The 21,331-nt window shown below is 46.2% G+C and overlaps 1 protein-coding gene across 1 annotated transcript in view; it reads left to right on the top strand.

The window, feature by feature from the left end:
• Positions 1-7,589: 7,589 nt before the first annotated feature.
• LOC144691069 (eukaryotic peptide chain release factor GTP-binding subunit ERF3A) overlaps positions 7,590-21,331 on the top strand; it is a 77,426-nt gene continuing 63,684 nt past the window's right edge. The window contains exon 1 of the mRNA XM_078559116.1: positions 7,590-8,069. Within this exon, the coding sequence (XP_078415242.1) occupies positions 7,874-8,069 (196 nt within the window). The 5' untranslated portion in view covers positions 7,590-7,873. The remainder of the gene's footprint in view (positions 8,070-21,331) is intronic.

A 21,331-nucleotide genomic window follows, 5' to 3' on the forward strand; every position in this document is an offset into this window, starting at 1 on the left:
AATTTTTATGCCAGTGGCTCCTTTCAGAGCTCCACAGGTGACTTCTGTGGGATCTCTCAAGCCTCCAGTCACAAAGGCATCCATGAGGTCATGGATGCCACCTTCGTAAGGGCACACAACTTTGTGCATTTTGCCCAGGATCAGGACAGCCAGGATGCAAGACCGATTGGATTCACCCAGATCTTGGGTTTCCCACAGGTGCAGGGTGCAATTGACTGCACTCATGTGGTGCTCAGATCTCTGTCGCAACGCACAGTGGACTACGTCAACTGCAAGGCATTTCATTAGTTGAATGTACAGCTGGTATGCAACCACCAGAAACACATCCTGCAGGTGGCACATGGCTTCCAGGGAGTGTGCACGACGCCAACATCCTCAGTCAGTCACAGATCCCTGGAGTCTTCCAGGGTCTAAAGAAGCTGCAGGGTTGGCTCCTCAGGGACAAGGGCTACCCACAGAGGCCATGGCTGATGACACCTGTGTGGCAGCTTCAGACTGCAGCAGAGCCATGCTGCAACTCGCACCTTGGTGGGGCAGATCATCTGGATGCTGAAGATGGGTTCCGGTGTCTGGACCAGTCAGGTGGAGCCCTGCAAAATAGTCCGCAGAGGATGTCACGCATCGTCGTCGTCTGCTGTGCCCTTTACAACCTGGAGCTGCAACGGGGAGGCAAGCTGGCTGAGAAGATAGAGGAGCTGCACGTCTCCTCCTCTGAGGAGGACGCCGACGGGAATGAGGCCGAGGAGGTTCTCGGGGGCAACGATGATGGGGATGAGGCCCTCGCACTGGCTAGATGAAGCAGGCACACTCAGGAGGCCCTCATATCTGCTAGATTTGTGGAGGATGATGACGACATGCAGTGAGGTGACCCCATAATTCCTCACATCGCATTTGTGAATGTTTGACTCCAGTCTGGCTTTTGGCAGCACGAATACCCTCTGTGAAAATGCTCCTGCCATGGAGAGGCGGTGGAGGCCCTAATAGTCGCTCAGTTGCAGGAAGATGATGACGACATACATTGAGGACACTCCATAAATCTTCAGACAGCCTCTGAGAATGTCGGACTCCTGTCTGGCTCAGCGCAGCTCGCTTGCGCTCACTGATCAGGGTCATATCACAGAGACGTAGCCATGAAACTTTAGAAGCAGCTGATGCTTTGTCCACCTTCAGCACCTGAGCCCTTCGGGAGCTGGAGCACAGCAACACTGGTCACAGATGCTGAAGAGATGGGGGCCAGCCCCTCCTTAAAGGTGCTGGGAACACATCGAGAGAATGAGAGAACTCTGTGTCGCCTGCCCACTACATTCTGGCAGCAATGACAAGCACCACAGAGGTGCAGGCATCAGTAATGTGTCCAGGGAATGAAGCCAGACCATCACTTTGGTCTGAAGGCTGCACAGAGCACAGGAAAGAGGCCCTGAACTGAGACACCTGCCTTATCTTGTGCAGAAAGGTTTCACATCTGAATGACAAGAACACAGGTCATCAGAACAAGGAGCCATAGGCAAGGAGACATTCTTGGGAGTTTATTGCCAATAGTGAACAGAATATACAAGTGATTAACACCTGCGCCCAGGCTGTGCAACTAATTCTCCTCAACTGTCCTAACCCTGCCGCTATGCCTTGGTGTTCCCCGAACATCCAGAGCGGAAGTGGAGGCAGCCTGCTGACTTGTGATGCCCTGTCTGTGATGTCCTTGGCAGGCGTGCTCTGGAGGCCTGAGACTTGGGTGGCCCCAGCCTGCTTTCAGGGTCCTGCTTGTGGCAGTGGCACCCTCCTTGGCCTGTAGAGCTAGAGCTGTTGAGGTCACATGAAGAGGGGAGTCAGAAGGAGCTGGACACTCTGAGTCACCTGGGTGGATTGGCCTGGAGTGTGCACCTACAGATCCTCCTCCCTATGGGTACCCGGGGGCCCCAGGCTGACTCCTTGAGGAGCAGGGTTAGCTGGAGTGAGATTGAGCTGCCCGGCAACCCTCTCACGTACACACTATTGGAGGCCAACTCTGGTATCAGCGATGGAGTTGAGCCCACGCAGCAGTGCAGGAGTGATATCCTGGACCGAGGTCTCCATGGCGGCCACCATCCTACCAGTGTTGACCTTGGTGCGTTGACATGCCAGCGTTATCCCCTCAGACTGAAGGTGGACGGACTCCTCCATCGTGCCTTGCAATCTGAGGAGTGTAGCGGACATCCCTTCCTGATGTTCCAGAGGTTGCCTTTGCAGCTCCAGCAACTGAGACATGACCGAGCCCAGAGGCTCGTCATCTGACATGGACTCAGCAAATTTCTGGCCTCCAGCAGTCCTTCGAGTGCCGGACACCTGGGAAGTCCCTGCTGCCACCTGCTGTGGATCAGACAGTGTGATGTGCTCGCAAGATTGTGATCCCGGGGCTACTCTAAAGCTAGGTCCCACCGAGGTGTGTGTCTCTGCGCTGGCGGAGGGTGTGGTTGAGTGTTGTGGTGAGACTTCAGGGAGGATGTCTCTAGATTCCTCTTCAGAGGTTTCTTCAGGGCTTGACTGCAGGCCCTGGGTCATGGACTCTGTCAGCTGTTTGGCAGATATGCCTGCGAAGGCAAGAAGAGATAGTTAGTGCACGGCAGTGGCCTGTGAAAGAGGACACATCACTCACAGCATGGTTGTCTGATGGATGTTGCACTGCTGGATCCTCACTTGGTAGAGCAGCACCAACCTCACCATTAGCACAGGACCGGTCCAGATCCTTGCCAGCCAGCTGGATGGCTCTGTTTTCAAAGTCCGTGAGGACGTTGATTTCGGACATTCCGCCACTGGTCTGCGACCTCTCTCTTGTTGTGTGCCAGCTTGTCCTGCATGGATAGAGACGGAGAAAGTGTAAGCAGGACGCCTACTGAGTCAGATGATTAACGTGCATGGCCTGTGCAGGTGGTGGCTGGTCAAATGGATGGGATGAGGACAATGATGGTGTGAGGGAGTGAGCGGTGATGTCCCTTGAAGTGGCAGTGAGGGCCCTGTGGATGTGTGATGGGTTTGTGAGTGTGTACGTTGAGAGTGATGAAAAGAATGACTTACCCTGGCAGAATGGAGGAGATCATTCATCCTCTTGCGGCACTGGGTGGCTTACCTCTTCTGAAGAGAGGTGGCACTGACCACCGCTGCCACTGCCTCCCAAGCCAGATGGGTAACATTGCTGCCCATCCTGCGGCCAGAGCTGGGGTACAGGACATCCCGGCGGGCCTCCACGGCATCCAGCACTGGCTCACGGGACCCACCATTAAACCGGGGGCGGGGAGCTGCAGTCTTCTTGCCTTTGAGGGCCATGTCTCCCGGACAGCAGTGGAGAGCTGGAAGCAATGAGCGCTGCACTTGCGGCTGGCCTTTAAACATGGCACCCAGCATGATGCAACAGTGGGGTGATGGCAAGCGGGCAAATGAGGAGAATGTTACCTGGTAGTGCATAAATAATGAAGTGGACTCGGGAAGATATGGCGTGAAAACCCGCCATCGCCATTGGCAGGCAGCACGCCGTTTTACCCACCCGCTACCATACTTAGTGAAAATTTGGCAAAATTCCACCCTGAATCTTTGAACCTGGTTGGATAGTGCAAATCAAATGAGGTTGTGATGGTTTCACACACCTACACTCGGCAGCTTAGTGCAGGAATTTTTTTCAAACCAAGGTTTTTTTCATTTTAGCTGTGAGCTCAGACTAATGATAAACTTCCTCACTTAGCATAACCCAAAGGCAAATCAGAGGCATTTTGTACACAAAGTCATGGCAGGTGGTCCATCAAATATCAAAGTACAAATTAGTTTTAATTTCAGCTTTTTATTGCTTCCAATATTTTTTCTTTGTGTTACTTCGTAGTAGATAATTCAAGAGTAACTTGCAGAAAAATTCACATTCACAGCTCCTTTATTTGTAAACTATTGTTATAACATGCTGAGTTCAAAAATGGTACTGAACAAAGGGCAATATATTTACCATATACATTTTTAAAAAAATAACTGGAATCAAATATTGTTTATTAGAGAAAAAAAGAACATTTATCCCATGATCAGGTACATGTGAAATGCCTAACAGGTTGCAAAGATTTGGAGTGTTTCCCTCTCCAGAATAAAGCATAATGGGCTGGGTATTGCAGCATATCCAAAGGCAGAGTTTTCCAGTCAGTACTGGATTGTATTTCTCACTGGTTCAAAGTGCCAGCTCTACTGAAATGAAAAGAGCAACTCTGAGATGTATGCAGTTCTGCTCTGTAAGTAATGCCACTGGATTATCTCTGGAGGGAAAGAGACCTAAAGCTGCAGATCTTGAAGAGGCAGCAAAATTAATCTATCTTAATTTATCTTTTAAAAAAAGGTAACTTTTAACCCAAATAATACATTTATTATTTTCAGAAAGATATTGGGGGATGAAATGCGCACTTTAAACTTTCTGCTCTTTGACCTGTACACATATTATCTAATAACTAACTTTCATGCTGTCTGCAGGTAATCTGCACAAGAATCTCATGCACTGCAGAGCTCATTAAATTGTCTGCTGCAAATTTTCAAAGCACAGGTTATATGAAGTTCAACCACAAAGACCCTGAAGAACAGTTTCAGCTTGCTGCTAATGGGATACAAATTCCTCTGCACACTGTATGTCTTTATCAGTTCTCTGCCTGGAGGCAGATCCAACCCACACCCGCACAATCACCATCACAGGTAGGACAAGGAGGTAGAACCCAAATCCACTCATGACAATACAGAGATTGAACCCCATGCTTCTGGCACCAATTTGATTCACACCGGCTATGCAGCCAACTGGCCCCCCAAGGAGTCCGAGTTGATGTGGCAACATGCACTTTGACATGCATGTTGTAGTCCAGAACTATGAATTGTGATGGTAAAGGCTCCAATTTTCTTTCCATCTCCTGACTAACCAGGAAACTCTCCTACTCTTACTGCCTACCATTGGCAAATTTGCAGGGTTTGTTGGAAAGATTTGCGGCTTGATATGCAACCTGTTTGACTGTGTTGTGAATTCACCTTCCTTGGCCACCAAATCCTAGAGTGGGACCTGAATCCGGAGCTTCTGGCTCCGAGGCAGGAACGCTACTCACTGTGCCATATAATCTCCTCCTACACTATATGTAGTAACATTTTAAATGCATTTTGAAGATTTCTTATATTTGAAATCATCAATACTTAGTAGACACACTGAACAGTGGAAATCTCAACAGATGCTTTGGTGATGTTGTTACACATAGGAACTAGCGGAATTTTCAGACTGTGAAGTATTGAAATATTGCAAGTCTAATCCTAAAATTGACAGATGAGTGTTCAGCATGGAGAACAATTGTTCACTATCTGGGTTGGTGTCATCTCATTTTTTTAGTCATTCACGGGTTGTGTGCTTCCCTGCCTGGGCCAGCATTTATTGCCCATCTCTAGTTGCCCTTGAGAAGGTGATGGTGAGCTGCCTCCTTGAACCGCTGCAGTCCATGTGGTGTAGGTACACCCACAGTGCTGTCAGGGAGGGAGTTCCAGGATTTTGACCCAGTAACAGTGAAGGAGCAGCGATAAATTTCCAAGTCCAATTTCCAAGGATGGTGAGTTACTTGGAAGGGAACCTCCAGATGGTGGTGTTCCCATCTATCTGTTGCCCTTGTCCTTCTAGCTGGTAGTGGTCGTGGGTTTGGAAGGTGCTGTTGAAGGAGCCTTGGTGAATTGCTGCAGTGCATCTTGTAGATGACACACACTGCTACTACTGTGTGAAGGTGGTGGAGAGAGTGAATGTTTGTGGATGTGGTGCCAATCAAGTGGGCTGCTTTGTCCTGGATGGTGTCGAGCTTTTTGAGTGTTGTGGGAGCTGCACTCATCCAAGCAAGTGGGGAGTATTCCATCATACTTCTGACTTGCGCCTTGAAGATGGTGGACAGGCTTTGGGGGGTCAGGAGGTGAGTTACTCGATGCAGGATTCCTAGCCTCTGACCTGCTGTTGTAGCCACAATATTTATTTGGCTAGTCCAGTTCAGTTTCTGGTCAATGGTAACCCCCAGGATGTGGATAGTGGGGGATTCAGTAATGGTAATGTCATTGAACATCAAAGGCGATAGTTGGATTCTCTCTTGTTGGAGATGGTCATTGCCTGACACTTGTGTGGCGCAAATGTTACTTGCCACGTCATCTCAAGTCTGGATATTAACCAGGTCTTGCTGCATTTGGACATGGACTGCTTCAGTATCTGAGGAGTCGCAAATGGTGCTGAACATTGTGCAATCATCAGCGAACATCCCCACTTCTGACCTTATGACAGAAGGAAGGTCATTGATGAAGCAGCTAAAGACGTTTGGGCCTAGAACACTATCCTGAAGAACTCCCACAGTGATGTCCTGGAGCTGAGATGACTGACCTCCAACAACCACAACCAGCTTCCTTTGTGCTAGGTATGACACCAACCAGTGGAGAATTTCCTCCCTGATTCCCATTCACTCCCCTTTTGCTAGGGCTCCTTGATGCCACACTTGGTCAAATGCTGCCTTGATGTCAAGGGCATACGTGATGTTAAGCCAAATCTTGACTTGCAGATCCAATTGCAAACATTAGATATGAAGTCACTGTGGGAGGGGTGGATGAATGTTTGGCTTTGCAGTGTGCCCACTTGTCCTGTAGGGACCTCTCTATTCTCCTCAAATGTTGATGTTGCTTCGTGACAGAGACTTGTCCGTTTGGTTTTCTCCAGGGTTGTTACCCCCCCCCCCCTCCCCCTCCTCCCCAGTTTAAAGGCTCCGAGATTGGTTTTCAGAATATCTTTGTATCTGAAACTAAAACATAAAACAATCCCATGTATCTAAAATACCTCCTATAACTGATTCTGCTGGATGTGTGAAACCACAAACCATGTTCCCTTTTTTGAAATACAGTCCTTTTGAAATGTTAATTTTCACGTCATCTTTACAGGATGAGGTATTTATTGCAACCCTGCAAAGTCACCCACCTGCATAATACTATGGTGCAAAATCAGTATTCCATGTCAGGCCGACATTGCAACGAATTTGAGATAAAAAACATGCTGAATAAGCTGCAGAGTGTGTTTAAATAAATGACATGTATGCAATTAGTGTTAAGCCCAGGGAAGGAAGTTCCAGGCCGGGGATCTCCGGTCACGCAAACCTCGACTTCTGTGGAGCGTGGCCGGCCACTCGAGCTCAGTTGCCGCTCTGAAGAAGTATCTGGGTATTTAAAGCCTCACACTGCGTTCTGCCTGATCGATTCGCTGCTGCTCCTCCCCTGCCCCGCGACACGACACGACCAAAAGCGCTGATTCTTCAAACTCCATCCAGACGGCAAACCGCTCGACAGTTGGAGCGCCGGAGGAGCGGGGTCACACATCCGGGGTCTGGGGGAGGTGCGCGCGCGCGCACGCGCGCGCGGGGTTAGGGGGGGGGAGGTTGAGGAGGGGGGGTGATTGTGGGTAATGCAGTCCGCGGGGGCGGGTTAACCAGTGGCGGGAGGCGGGGAACGGAACTACAACTCCCGGCCGGCCAAGCGCGGGGGGGGGGGCGCCGAGCGCACATGCGCAGAGGCAGCCGTTTATCTCCAGTCTCTGGCGTCAAACGCGCGTCAGTCGGATCGGGAGGTACACGAGGAGCGGAGCTGGAGGCCGGCCTCTCGGCTTCTTTCAACCGGCGGCGTCTCTGTCCCTTAAACCTCCCCCACCCTAAACCTCACCTCCCCCCCCGCCCCCCCTACCCCCCGCTCCTCCTTTACCCCCAATCATCCGGCCTCCATTCGGACTCGAACCGGCGGAGAGAATTGAGAGAGAAAAAAAGAGAGAGCGCGAGAGGAGGGGAGGTGAAAAAAAAAAGGCGACGTTATTTTTGAATCCGGTGACATTCTGAGCGCGGCCATGGATTCGAAAGACGTGGCGGATTACGCCCCTGATTCCTGGGAGCTGGCGGCCGACACGGATGTCGAGGCCCAGATGCACAACTCCTTCTCCAAGCTCAACGTGAACGCCAAGCCCTTCGTCCCTAATGTCCACGCAGCAGAATTCGTCCCCTCCTTCCTCAGGAGCTCGGACGAGCCGGGTGAGACGCCAGAAGGTAATGAGCGAGGAGGAGGAGGAGGTTGGTGGTGGTGGGGGGGGGGGGGGGGAGAAAGAAAGAGAGATAAAATATATATATAAATGTACAACTTCAAATAAAAAAACCCCCTGAGGCCGGGGAACGGCGGTGGGGTAGTCGGTGTGATGTCGGCTCTTCGAGGCCTTTGTTCGGTAGCGGCTGGGTTGTTTGGGGAGGGTGGGGGGGGTGGCGGTTGGGGGTGTTGAGCTGGGGGGGGGGGTTGGGGGGGAAGGTGAGGCTCATGTTGTCTCCTTCCTACCCCCCCCCCCCCCCCCCCAAAATCCTATCGTTTTTGTTTTGTCCAAGATGCAGCCTACATGGGGCGAACCGTCCGCCCAATTCGTGCCCGGGTGACAAGAGGGAGGGGAGGAAATTAGCCTTAAAAAAAAAAGGACCCTCCGTGTCGACTTCAAACACCAGCGTTTTTCAACGCAAATTGCGTCTTCACTCCCCTAACTTTGAGCCCAATGCAGTATGCAGTTGTGTGCATGTTATGTTTTCTCTCTCTCTCTCTCTCGTGTGTGTGTGTGAAATGCTCCATATGGTGGAGGGAATGAATTCGTGCTGCATCTACGATGGCTTGAGGCCCAGACGTGGAAACCGACCTCTTGCGGAATTTTGCACTTGTGAAATTCCTGTTCAACAGCGAAATGCCCGACCCTGTTAACGGGCACCGAGCTCTTGTGCCGCATCTTCTAGCGTTCTAGGCAGCGCTGAAGTGTTGAATTACAAGAAAAAAAAACTCGGACGAAAGAGCCTCGTAGGTTATTTTCGCTTATGATTTCATTTATTTATAGTAAACGGCCCTAAGTAGGTTTAAAGCGGAAAAATCTGTCGCCACTTGTGAAAAAATGGATTAACTTTGCAGATGCAATTGCAACCACTTTTTTGAATTGCTTTAAGCTTAATTGGCATGGGGTGGAATTATTAGGAGGTTGCGCTTATACAGTGTAATATGCAATCACCAAGTTAGATTACGTACTGGCATTTCTTTCATGTTGACTACACTTTTTAAAAGTACACACGTGCTACAAACAACGATATTTAATGCTCATAGATTTATTAGATAGTATGAATTTTTACTGTAGTTATGACAATTCTAGTGGCCAGTCTGATAATAACAAGTAAAGCTGCAGTGCAATAGCCGGAGCTAAATATAAAAGGCCACTAGGGTTTTGTATTGAATATGTTCCCCGAAGCACTATTTGCTTTAAATATCAGATTTTCTCATATTTGGCTGAATTGGGCAGAGCTGGAAGTTATTTTCAGCTTTTGTCTCTAAGGTGGTTGCTTGTATTTGTACAGCAGTGTCCTGGGGATAACTGTACAGGTGTGCATTGTGAATAGCCATTAGGAACAGCTCCTTGCATTCCTTTCACGTCGGTCCTATTAACATTTGCAGATTTGTAGGGGTTTTGTCCCCAGTCCGTGTTGCAGAGATAATCCAACCCAGTTTCTCCACCACTGTTGGCATTTGATGCTCCCAATATAACCAAAACTTGGATTTGCAGTTTGTTTTTAAGTCTTATTATTGGACACTGGAATAACTTACTCAGACCTTTACAGCACAGAGGAGGCCATTCGACCCATCGTATCTGCGTCGGTCAACAAAGATCTGACTACACTAATCCCATTTTCCAGCACTTAGTCTATCCTGACATATAAGAAGTTATGGAGAAGTTATTGTCTTGTTGCCTGATGTTGGGTCGTGCCCTTAACAAACAATTGTTAAACTTGAAAACAAAACAATTAGGGTTCTGATGAGCTAGGGTGGTAGCTAACTAGAATTGGAATAGTGTGTTTATTTTTATGTGCCCTGCAACTTAGATCCTTGTTTTTAAAGAAACCTAACCCTTTTTAACCACTCCTCCCCATTTATCTACTAAAGAATATCCAGAATGATACCAGTTTCGAAATAAGCAACCTGAAGAGTTAACAATAACTGTGGCACAGTGATGTGGCATGATACAGGTTGCTAACCGTGGGTTTTGGTGTAGAATTAAAGATTCTTAATTGCCAGGCCATGCAATCCTCCTGGACAGAAGGGATAATTGCATTGAACTGTGCAGTCATAACTCCAGGTTATGGAGTTACAGAAAAACCCAGGACACAATTTTCCAGACCGTTCAGTTGGCCAAAAAAAATCATGTAGTATGGCAATGTTCCGTTGAAAGAAAATCAAACAGACAAAACTGTAAAATTAACTATGATGGAAAAAGTGGAGTAGGATTTTTTTCCTGTCCTTTGATTTTAGTTCCCAGTTCCTTGTACATCTCATCATCCAAGATCTTTGCAGGTGAATGAATTCTTGTACAAAGATTTCAAGCAACGAGACATGAATAAATGTTGAAATTTTACCCATAGACATCAATTCATTAAAATGTTACCTTTGGAGATCCTGCTTTGTGGTATTAGTTTCCTGTTTATTTCAGCCAGCAGAAACAATTGGCCCCTTACATTGGTTGGCAGCAATCTCTCCAAAGCAGGTAAATGGCTTTTTCAGGTAAGTGAAACACTGACTTTTCCATGTTTAATAGTCAACAGTTTCAAAGAATGCAACTGACCTGGTGTTGGAAACTTACTGTAAAAATAGTCTGCATATTAAATAATCTGGAACCCAGCTTAGTTAATTTCAGCCATCTGGCAACTGGATTTGTAAGAAGAAAAATCTCAAAACTACTCTCTAAACTTACAAGTAATTTAGATCGTTTCCACTGTGGAAGTTCTGGAGGTAGGGTGCAGCCATAATTGATCTTGATTGACAATTTTGTTCCTTCGTTGGACAGCAGAAGTATTTCAGCAGTGTGCACATGTCAGGCCAATGCTCCCTATTATTTGGGCTTGACGACCAGTATTCACTATGTAAGATGATGCACAAGAGTTACTTCTGAAGAAGATTTAAATTTCTATGACATGTTTAACATGAAATATCTCTTAAGTGCTTCATAAGAGGTCAGGGTCAGCCAAGCAGAACTTAAGGGTGGGGATGGATGACTTATTTCACAAGGTAAGTTCGGCAGAGATTTCTAAAGGTAGGGAGAGCTGCAACGAGGCAGTGCGTTTCAGTGTAAGGCACGTTTGACCACTTCTTGAAGTAGGGAGAGCACACCATCAGGAGAGTCCGGCGTTAGAGCCTGCAGGTACAAGGGCATAATGCTGTGGAAAATGTATAAGTGAAGATAAAGTTTTTCTGGGTAATGACAGCTTTATTTATTGTTGCTGTTATATCTAAATATCTTCACCAGGAACCTATCTCAGAACCTGTTTATGCATCACCCCCAGCAGCAGCAGATGCATATCTTTCCATGGCAATTTGTGTATAGTTAATCTATGTTTTGTTTGCACACCAGCTTGATTATGCTTTCTGAAAGTTCCTGGAGGGCAGCAAATGGAGATTGCTGAAGGCAGAGTTCACAGCCAAGGTCAGTTTGATTATAGGAGAACAGTGGCAGTTACTGAGTAGTTTTGTGCGGTATGGAGCATTGTTGCCAGCGATGTGCTTGTTGGAAGATTCAAATCTAGAGGTGAGATAGAATTGGAAATCCATTGTGGGGTAGGATGTAGAGGTGGAGGCAGAGAGTATTAGATTTAGTAGCAAGTGTTCCTGGTCATGAACTGGATCTGGGGTTTGTACCATAACTTGTGTTCAACAGCTGGAATGAGGATGGAACTGGAAGCTTAAGGTGCAAGGTTCTGGCAGGAAACATACAGGGTGGCTATATTGGACTGGAGAAAGCTCTGCTTCACTTGCTACTTGATACCAGACAGGTAGACAGTATCACAACAGCTGTTTGAGGTCAGCTCTTGACCTGAAATCTGGTGCCTGGCAAAGGTTTTATGCTGCTATCAATTGTTCAAAAAAATTGCTTCAAACAGTAGGTGGATTTCCAAAAAGCATGAATTTGCCTTCCAAACTTGTTTGGTCATTGCATGCAAAGTAAGTAAGCAGTTTGTTTGGCTAATTGCTACAAAGAATTGCCTGAAAAGGGTAAATTTGTGTGACCACAGATTACAAGCCAGAGCTAAATCAAAAATAAGATATCAAATTCAGGTACATTTGTTATAAACATCATTCTAATGCAGCATTGTTGGGACTAACTTGCAAAATTAACAGATGAAGTATGCATCACATTTTCACATGAGTACCTAGACATGTTGCTATAAATCTGTGTTCCTACTGGAATGAGCTTGTTTTCCTTCATGTAGCATTCGAAACAAAATAGATGAACTGACAGAGCAAATAGAAATAAATAAGTACGATGTAATCGCCATTACAGAGACGTGGCTACAGAATAACATGGATTGGGACCTGAATATTGAAGGGTACGTGACATTTAGGAAGGACAGGAAGTTAGGAAAAGTTGGAGGGGTGGCTCTGTTAATTAATGTTGGTATTAGCCCATTAGAGAGGGATGACCTAAGTTCAGGAAACCAGGATGTGGAAGCGGTTTCGGTTGAGATGAAGAATGATAAAGGCAAGATGTTACTTGTGGGAGTGGTGTGCAGGCCTCCTAATTGTAACTGCTCAGTAGGGTAGAGTATAAAAGAAAAGATAATTGGGAGCTTGCCAGAAAGGTACCGTAATAATCATGAGGGATTTTAATCTACATATAGACTGGAAAAATGAGATGGACAAAGGTAGTGTAGATACACTCATAGAGAATGTTTTCAGGATAGTTTCTCAGAACAGCGTGCTCTAGAGCCAACCAGAGAGCAGGCTATACTAGATCTGGTATTGAGCAACAAGACAGGATTAATTGACAACTTCCTAGTGAAGGCACCCCTAGGTAGCAGCAATCATGATATGATTGAATCTTATGTTCATTTTGAGGGGGAAATGAATGTGTTCAAGACTAGTATCTTAAACTTAAATAAGGGCAATTATGAGGGCATGAAAGCAGAGCTAGCTAAAGTGGACTGGCAAATGAGGTTAAGGGATATGTCAATCGAAGTTCAGTGGCAGACCTTTAAAGGGATATTTCCGAATACACTATATATACATTCCAATGAGAGAGAAATTCCAAGGGGAGGACCCACCATCCATGGTTAACTAAAAAAAAGTTAAGGATTGTATGAAATTTAAAGAAAAAACATAATTACACCAAGACAGGTGGCAGGTCAGAAGATTGGAATGAATATGAAGAACAGCGAAGAATGATAAAAAGGTTAATAAGGAGAGAAATATTAGAGTATGAGAGAAAGCTAGCTAGTAGTATAAAGACATAGTAAGAGTTTATCGATATTTAAGTAAGATAAGTTAACAAAGTGAGCATTAGTCCTATGGAGAATGCGTCTGGGAAATTGATGGTGGAAAGTAGGGAGATGGCGGATGAATTAAACAGGATATTTTGCTTCGGTCTTCACTATAGAGGGCACAAGTAACATCCTGGAAGAGCTGTAAATCAGGAAATGGAAGGAGGGAGGAACTCAGGAAAATTACAATCACTAGGGAAGTGGTATTGAGCAAATTGTTGGAGCTGCAGGCTGACAAATCCCCGGGTCCAGATGGGACTTCACCCTAAGTTCTTGAAAGAAGTGGCTAGTGAGAGAGTTGATGCACTGGTTTTAATTTCCCAAAATTCCCTGGATTTGGGGAAGGTTCCGTTCGATTGGAAAGCAGCAAATATAACCTCTGTTCAAAAAGGGAGGAAGACAGAAAGCAGGAAACTATAGGCCAGTTAGCTTAACATCTGTCATTGGGGAAAATGTTAGAAGCTATTAGTAAATATGTTATAGCAGGGCATTAGAAAAATTCGAGGCAATCAGGCAGCGTCAACATAGTTTTGTTAAAGGGAAATCATGTTTAACCAATTTATTGAAGTTCTTTGAAGGAGTCACGTGCTGTGGATAAAGAGGTGGATGTTTGTACTTAGATTTCCAAATGGCATTTGATAAACTGCCACATCAAAGGCTATTGCAGAAAATAAAAGCTCATGGTGTAGGAGGTAGCATATCAGCATGGATAGAAGATTGGTTAGCTGATAGGAAGCAGAGATTTGGCATAAATGGCTTTTTTTTTCTGGTTGGCAGGACGAGATGAGTGGTGTGCCACAGGGATCAGTGCTGGGGCCTCAAACTTTTTACAATTTATATAAATGACTTGGATAGAGGGACCGGAGGATTGGTGGCTAAATTTGCTGATGACAAAGATAGATAGGAAAGTAATTTGTGAAGAGAATGTAAGGAGGTTACAATGTAACATAGGTTAAGTGAGTGGACAAAAATCTGGCAAATGAAGTATAATTTGGATAAATGTGAAATTGTTCATTTTGGCAGGAAGAATAAAAAGGAAGCTTATTTAAATGGTGAGAGATTCAGAGGGATCTGGGAGTTCTAGTGCATGAATGAAAAGGCTAGTATGCAGGTACAGAAAGCTAATAGAATGTTATCATTTATTGTGAGGGGAAAAGTGTACATGGATTAGAAGCAGTTCAGTGAAGGTTTACTAGACGAATACCAGGAATGGGGTGGGTTGCCTTATGAGGACTGGTTAGCTTGTATCCACTGGAATTTAGAAGAGAAAGGTGACTTACTTGAAACCTTAAAGATTCTGAGGGGCCTTGACAGGGTGGATGTGGAAAGGATGTTTCCTCTTGTGGGAGAATCTAGAACTAGGGATTACTGTTTAAAAATGAGTTGCTCATTGAAGACACATGAGGGTAGTGAGTCTTTGGAACTCTGCTTCCAATGATTTTTGAGGAAGAGAGTCCTTGAATGTTTTTAAGGCAGAGCTAGGTAGACTCTTGATTAACAAGGGGGTGAAAGGTTATTGGGGGCAGGCAGCAATGTGTGGTTGAGGTTACATTCAGATCAGCCATGATGTTATTGAGTGGCGCAGCAAGCTAGAAGGGCCGATTGGGACACTCTTGCTCCCAATTCATATGAGAGGCTGAGTGGTCTACTGCTAATTCTATGTTATGTATAGGTAGGAGCAGAAGTAGGCCATTCGGCTCCTCCAGTCTGCTCCACCATTCAATGAGATCATGGCTGATCTGACAATCCTCAACTCCACTTTCCTGCCTTTTCCCCATAACCCTTGATTCCCTTACTGATTAAAAATCTGTCTATCTCAGCCTTGAATATATTTAACAACCCAGCCTCTACTGCCCTCTACAGTATAGAATTCCACAGATTCACTACCCCCAGAGAAGAAATTCCTCCTCATCTATGTCTTAAATGGGCGGCCCCTTACTCAGATTATGCCTTCTGGTCCTAAACTCTCCTGCAAGGGGAGGCAATGGCATCATGTCGCTGGACTAGTAATCCAGAGACCCAGGGTAATTCTCTGGGGACCCGGGTTTGAATCCCGCCACGGTAGATGGAATTTGAATTCAATAAAAATCTAATGACCATGAAACCATTTTTTAATTGTTGTAAAAACCCATCTGGTTCACTAATGTCCTTTAGGGAAAGAAATCTGCTGGCCTTACCTGGCCTATATGTGACTCCAATGTGGTTGACTCTTAAATGCCCTCTGGCAATTAGGGATGGGCAAGACCTAGCCAGTGACGTCCACATTCAATAAATAAAATAAACCTCTCAACGTCTAACCTGTCAAGCCTCCAAAGAATCTTATGCTTCGATAAGGTCACCTCTCATTCTTCTAAACTCTTGAGTACAAACCCAACCTACTCAACCTCGTAAAATCCCTCCATACCCGGGATCAATCTCGACAATCGTTTCATGGTCATCATTACACTTTTCTTTTAATTCCAGATTTTTATTGAATTTGAACCTGGGTCCCCAGAGCATTACACTGGTTCTCTGCATTACTAGTCCAGCGACAATGCCACTACGCCATCGCTTCCCCATTTTAGGTTGTAGGATTAGAGGTTACAGAAATAGGGAGGGGAATATACATTGCTTATTTGATTGCTCCACTTTAAACAAACATAAGTAAAGCATTTAGCCTTTCAAACCTACTCTGCTATTGAGTGAGATGTTCGCTAACCTGTTACCTAACTCTCTCTCTCTGCTCACTTTGCCTCATATCCACTTTTGATTCACAGAAATATCAATCTGCAATTAAAATTAATATTTGATCTAGCATCACTGCCTTTTGCTGAAGAAAATTCTAATCATCTACCTCCCTTTTCCGAGTAGAAGTGTTTCTTTACTCCTGAAATTTCTCCAACGTTGACAATTATCAGACTTTAAAGAATTGGAGGATTGGAGACATCTTGGAGGATTGTAAAGGCAGAGGAAGTGGCAGATGGAGGGTTGAGGCAGAGTGTGAGAGATTTGAAAAGAACGGTTGAGAATTTCAAAATTGAGGTGTTGCTCGGCTTGAAGCCAACATAGGTCAGCAAGCGCAGGGATGATGGGTGCAATTTTTTGGGCCCCGTATCTCAGGAAGGATGTTCTGGCGCTGGAGAGGGTCCAGAGGAGGTTCACGAGAACGATCCCAGGAATGAAAGGCTTAACATATGCGGAAAGTTTGAGGACTCTGGGTCTATACTCGATGGAGTTTATAAGGATGAGGGGGGATCTGATTGAAACTTACAGAATACTGAAAGGCCTGGATAGAGTGAACGCGGGGAAGATGTTTCCATTAGTAGGAGAGACTAGGACCCGAGGGCACAGCCTCAGAAGTAAAGGGAAGACCTTTTAGAACAGAGATCAGGAGAAACTTCTTTAGCCAGAGAGTGGTGAATCTATGGAATTCATTGCCACAGAAGGCTGTGGAGGCCAGGTCATTGAGTGTATTTAAGACGGAGATAGATAGGTTCTTGATTGGTAAGGGAATCAAAGGTTACGGGGAGAAGGCAGGAGAATAGGGTTGAGAAACATATCAGCCATGATTGAATGGCGGAGCAGACTCGATGGGCCGAATGGCCTAATTTCTGCTCATATGTCTTATGGTCTAATTTAGGATACAGGCAGCAGAGTTGTGGATGAGTTCACGTTTGTGGAGGTTGGAAGGCTGCCTCAGATAGTGTAAGTCTAGTTAAGTAGAGGTGACAAAAGGCATGGAAGCATGATTCAACAGCAGGTGAGCTGAAGAATGTATGAATAGCTTTTTAAATTTATTAAGGGGCGAAAAGAACAATGACTGGTAAATAGAGTTGAGGTGCAGTTAAGCAGTGATCTAACTGTATAGCAGGAACTAAATGTGCTAATGCTGCTCCTGTTCTGTCTCACTCTCGTGTTTTGTGCTTGGAGCCTTGAAGTCTTGTATGTTCGTACACATCTTTTGTGTTTAGATTCCCTTCGTCTCTCAGAGCTCTGTTAGAATTCGGCATTTGTTTTGTGTCTCACTCTCCATGCAGTAAAATGTTTTTCCCATGTGCCTAAAATCTACATTTTAAAGTTCTTTGTTATCATGTGTGCTCTGCCTGAAGGCAGGGCCTTGGCTTATACTGAGTCATTCTATGTCTCTATCCTGTGCCAGTCATTTCATTTACCAAGAACTTCTTCAATTTTCAAGCCATCCAGCATTGATATTCTCTTCCTCAAAATCTTCCCTCACAACATCTCATACAAGTTGTTGCCTCTTAAGATGCACATTACCCAGAATCTACTTATAATTATGCGCAGTAAATTTTTGCTCATTCACTCTCCTGAGCTCTTCGCTTATTTTTCTGTCTAACTTATTCTTTCCATTCTCCACAATCCACATTTCAAAACAATTTAGCATGTTGGTCTCCTCTTAAGGTCCAAGTCTCTCACCCATACAAAGCAAGACTCAAAATCATGCTGTGCACAAGTTGCTTTTTGAACCTTGAACCGCTGCAGTCCATGTGGTGTAGGTAGGGAGTGAGTTCCAGGATTTTGATCCAGTGACAATGAAGGAACGGCGGTATATTTCCAAGTCAGGTTGGTGAGTGGCTTGGAGGGGAACTTTCAGGTAGTGTTCCCATGTGTTTGCTGCCCTTGTCCTTCTAGGTGGTAGCAGTTGTGGGTTTGGAAGGTTCTGTCTAAGGATTTGTGCAGTACATCTTGCAGATGGCACACGGTGCTGCCTCTGCATGGTGGTGGAGGGAGTGAATGTTTGTGGATGTGATGCCAATCAAGTGGGCTACTTTCTCCTGGATGTTCTCAAGCTTCTTGAGTGTTTGAGCTGCACTCATCCAGGCAAGTGGAGAGTATTCCATCACACTCCTGACTTGTGCCTTGTAGATGGTAGACAGGCTTTGGGGGTTCAGGAGATGTTACTTGTTGCAGGATTTCTGGCTCCTGACCTGCTCTTGTGGCCACAGTTTTGATATGGCTAGTCAAGTTCAGTTTCTGGTCAATGGTAACCTCCAAGATGATATTCGTGGGGGAATTCAATGCTGGTATTGCCATTAAATGTTTAGGGGCGATGGTTAGATTCTCTCGTTGGAGACGGTCATTGGCACTTGTGTGGTGCAAATGTTACTTGCCACTTGTCAGCCCAAGTCTGGATATTGTGCAGGTCTTGCTGCATCTGGACATGGACTGCTTCAGTGTCTGAGGAGTAACGAATGGTGCTGTACATTGTCGAACCATCAGTGACCACCCCCACCTCTTGACCTTAAGATGAAGGAAGGTCATTGATGAAGCAGCTGAAGATGGTTGAACCTAGGGCACTACCCTGAGGAACATTTGCAGTGATGTCCTGGAACTGATGATTCACCTCCAACAAAAAGGATCACCTTCCTTTGTGCTAGCTATCGCTCCAGCCAGCAGAGTTTTCCCCCGATTCCTATTGATTCCAGTTTTGCTGGTGCTCCCTGATGCCACACTCGGTCAAGGGTAGTCATTCCCACCTCGCCTCAGGAGTTCACCTCTTTTGTCCATGTTTGAACCAAGACTGTAATGAGGTAAGAAGCTGTGAGACCCTGGCAGAACCCAAACTGAGCACCAGGTTATTGCTAAACATGTCCTCCTGTCACTTTACTGATGATGGAGAGTAGACTGATGGTGTGTTAATTGGCCAGTTTGGATTTGTCCTGCTTGTGTGCATTTTCCACATGGCTTGGTAGATGCCAGTGTTGTAACTCTTGTGTTATATACATATAAACTAAATTGGCAAAATTAATGATAAATTAAAAGGCAGCCCCTTAAAGGGAAACTGCAAGAACAAAAGACAGAATTGAAGGGAAGCTTACAAACATTAAACCAAAATGCGATTGAGGATCTATAAAGCACCCCAGTCCCGGTGGTGCCCACCAAGCATGGAAGGCCTCGACAGTGCCAACGGACACCGCGTGCTCCCTCTCCAGAGACACCTGGTTGTGAACGGAGTTGCTGAAGAGGAACAAATAGTCAGGCCATGTGACACCCTCGATTGCCCGCTGCTTGGACCTGTTAATGGCAAACTTGGCCAGGAGCAGGTTCTTGAGGAGATCCTCCTCCCTCCCTGCTCCCTCCACATTGGCTGCCTGTAGATTGGGAGCGTGGGACTGAAGTGCAAACAAAAGAACAGCAAATCCCTCCGCACTGTGCTGAAGGGTACTGAGGGAGGGTTCGGGATTTGGGGCCAATATGGAAATCTATCCAAATGGGTGAGCTCGGATGGAAGACCACCGCGCACCTGTGCCACCAAGTCCCAGTATGATGTCGGGGCCGAGCACGACCTTCATTCTTGAATGGCATTGGCCACGAACTGGACGTCCACTGCACAATGCACCAACTCCTGTGGAATCATCCAGCCCGCTCCCCCGGCAGCCACAGCCCTCCTTTCCGCCAGCAATCGGAAGTGGCGAAGGTGTGGATTCTTGAGCAGCGCCTTTGATAGATGCTACTCCTGACGGCGGAGAACTGCATCGTGAGGGGACCATGTTCTAGACTTTGATCAGGCCCTGGTAAAAGACTGACAACGCATGCAAGGAGCCCCGAAGGCCCCTTGGCTCTCCAGGCAGGAGCTGCATCAGAATTCAAGCTGAGCACCTGGCGGAAAAATACATCGCCAAGGCACATCATCTCTGGGAGTGGAGGGGAGGGTCTGGATGTAAAGGTATCGTTGCAGGGCCTGAAGGCGGAAAGTCGCCACCTGGGTGCATAGGCACACCAACCCCTGACTGCCCTCCCTAAGCAGGAGATTCAGAACCTCAGCAGCGACCGAGTGCGGCCTTTTGTCCCAGAAGAAATCAGTGAGCATTCTCTGGAGTTTTGTGACAAAATCTGGGGGAGGGGTCAAAGTGACCAGCTGGTACCACAACATGGCGGATGCCAGTGTTGTAACTGTACTGGAACAGCTTGGCTCAGGGACATGGTTGTCCACCACTATTCATGATGGAATGTGGCAGGGCTGCAGAGCTTGGATTTAATCAGTTGGTTATGGAATCACTTAGCTCTGCCTATCCCTTGTTTATGCTGTTTGGCATGCAAGGAGTCCTGTGTTGCAGTTTCAGTGGGTTGACACCTCATGTTCAGTATGCCTGTTGCTGCTCCTGATATGCTGTCCTGCGCTGATCATTTGAACCAGGATTGATCCCCTGGCTGGGCGGTAATGGTAGAGTGGGGGTTATGTCGGGCCGTGAGGTTGGAGATTATGGTTGCGTACAATGCTGCTGATGGCCTACAGAGCCTCATTCATGCCCAGTGTGGAGTTGCTAAACCTGTTAGAAATTTATCCCATGTGGCATGGTGGTAGTGCCACACAACATGAGGGCATCCTCAATGTGAAGATGGGACATTGTCTCCACAAGGACTGTGCGGTGGTCACTCCTGCCGATACTGTCATTGACAGATGCATCTGCAGCAGGCAGGTTGGTGAAGATGAGGTCAGTATGTTTTTCAAACTTGTTGGTTCCCTCACTACTTGTTGCAAACCTAGTCTAGCAGTTATGCCCTTTAGGGTTCGGCCTGTGGTGGTGCTATCGAGCCACTCTTGGTGAGGGACATTGAAGTCCCCCACCCAGAATGGCTCACTGTAAAAACTCTGCAAAAAAAAACCCAGTCATTCTGATTTTGAGCGGTGATTTAGAGATGTCTGTTAGCCAAGAGACTGGGTGTACTCCGCTCCTCTGAATTGCATCACATTTGTAACACGGAAGCAAACCATTTATGCTGGTGTTTGTGTTCTGCATAACAAATCTCATATTTTTTAGTTTTTTATCCCAACCGAATTTGTGCAAAACAAACCACCTTTTGAAAAGGTTGAAAATTAATTGCAGATCAATTTTAATTCTGGTCATATTTACATCTAGCTTTCATTTACATGCAGGCTTCACACAAATTGCTATTAGCCACCTCCCCACCCACCCCCACCAAAGTGGGATTAAGTGAGGAGTCCATACTCCCCATGCTGATAGCAACAGAAGGCCATGCTATGT

The sequence above is a fragment of the Cetorhinus maximus genome, chromosome 15 (genome assembly GCF_964194155.1).
Source record: "Cetorhinus maximus chromosome 15, sCetMax3.hap1.1, whole genome shotgun sequence".
NCBI lineage: Eukaryota > Metazoa > Chordata > Chondrichthyes > Lamniformes > Cetorhinidae > Cetorhinus > Cetorhinus maximus.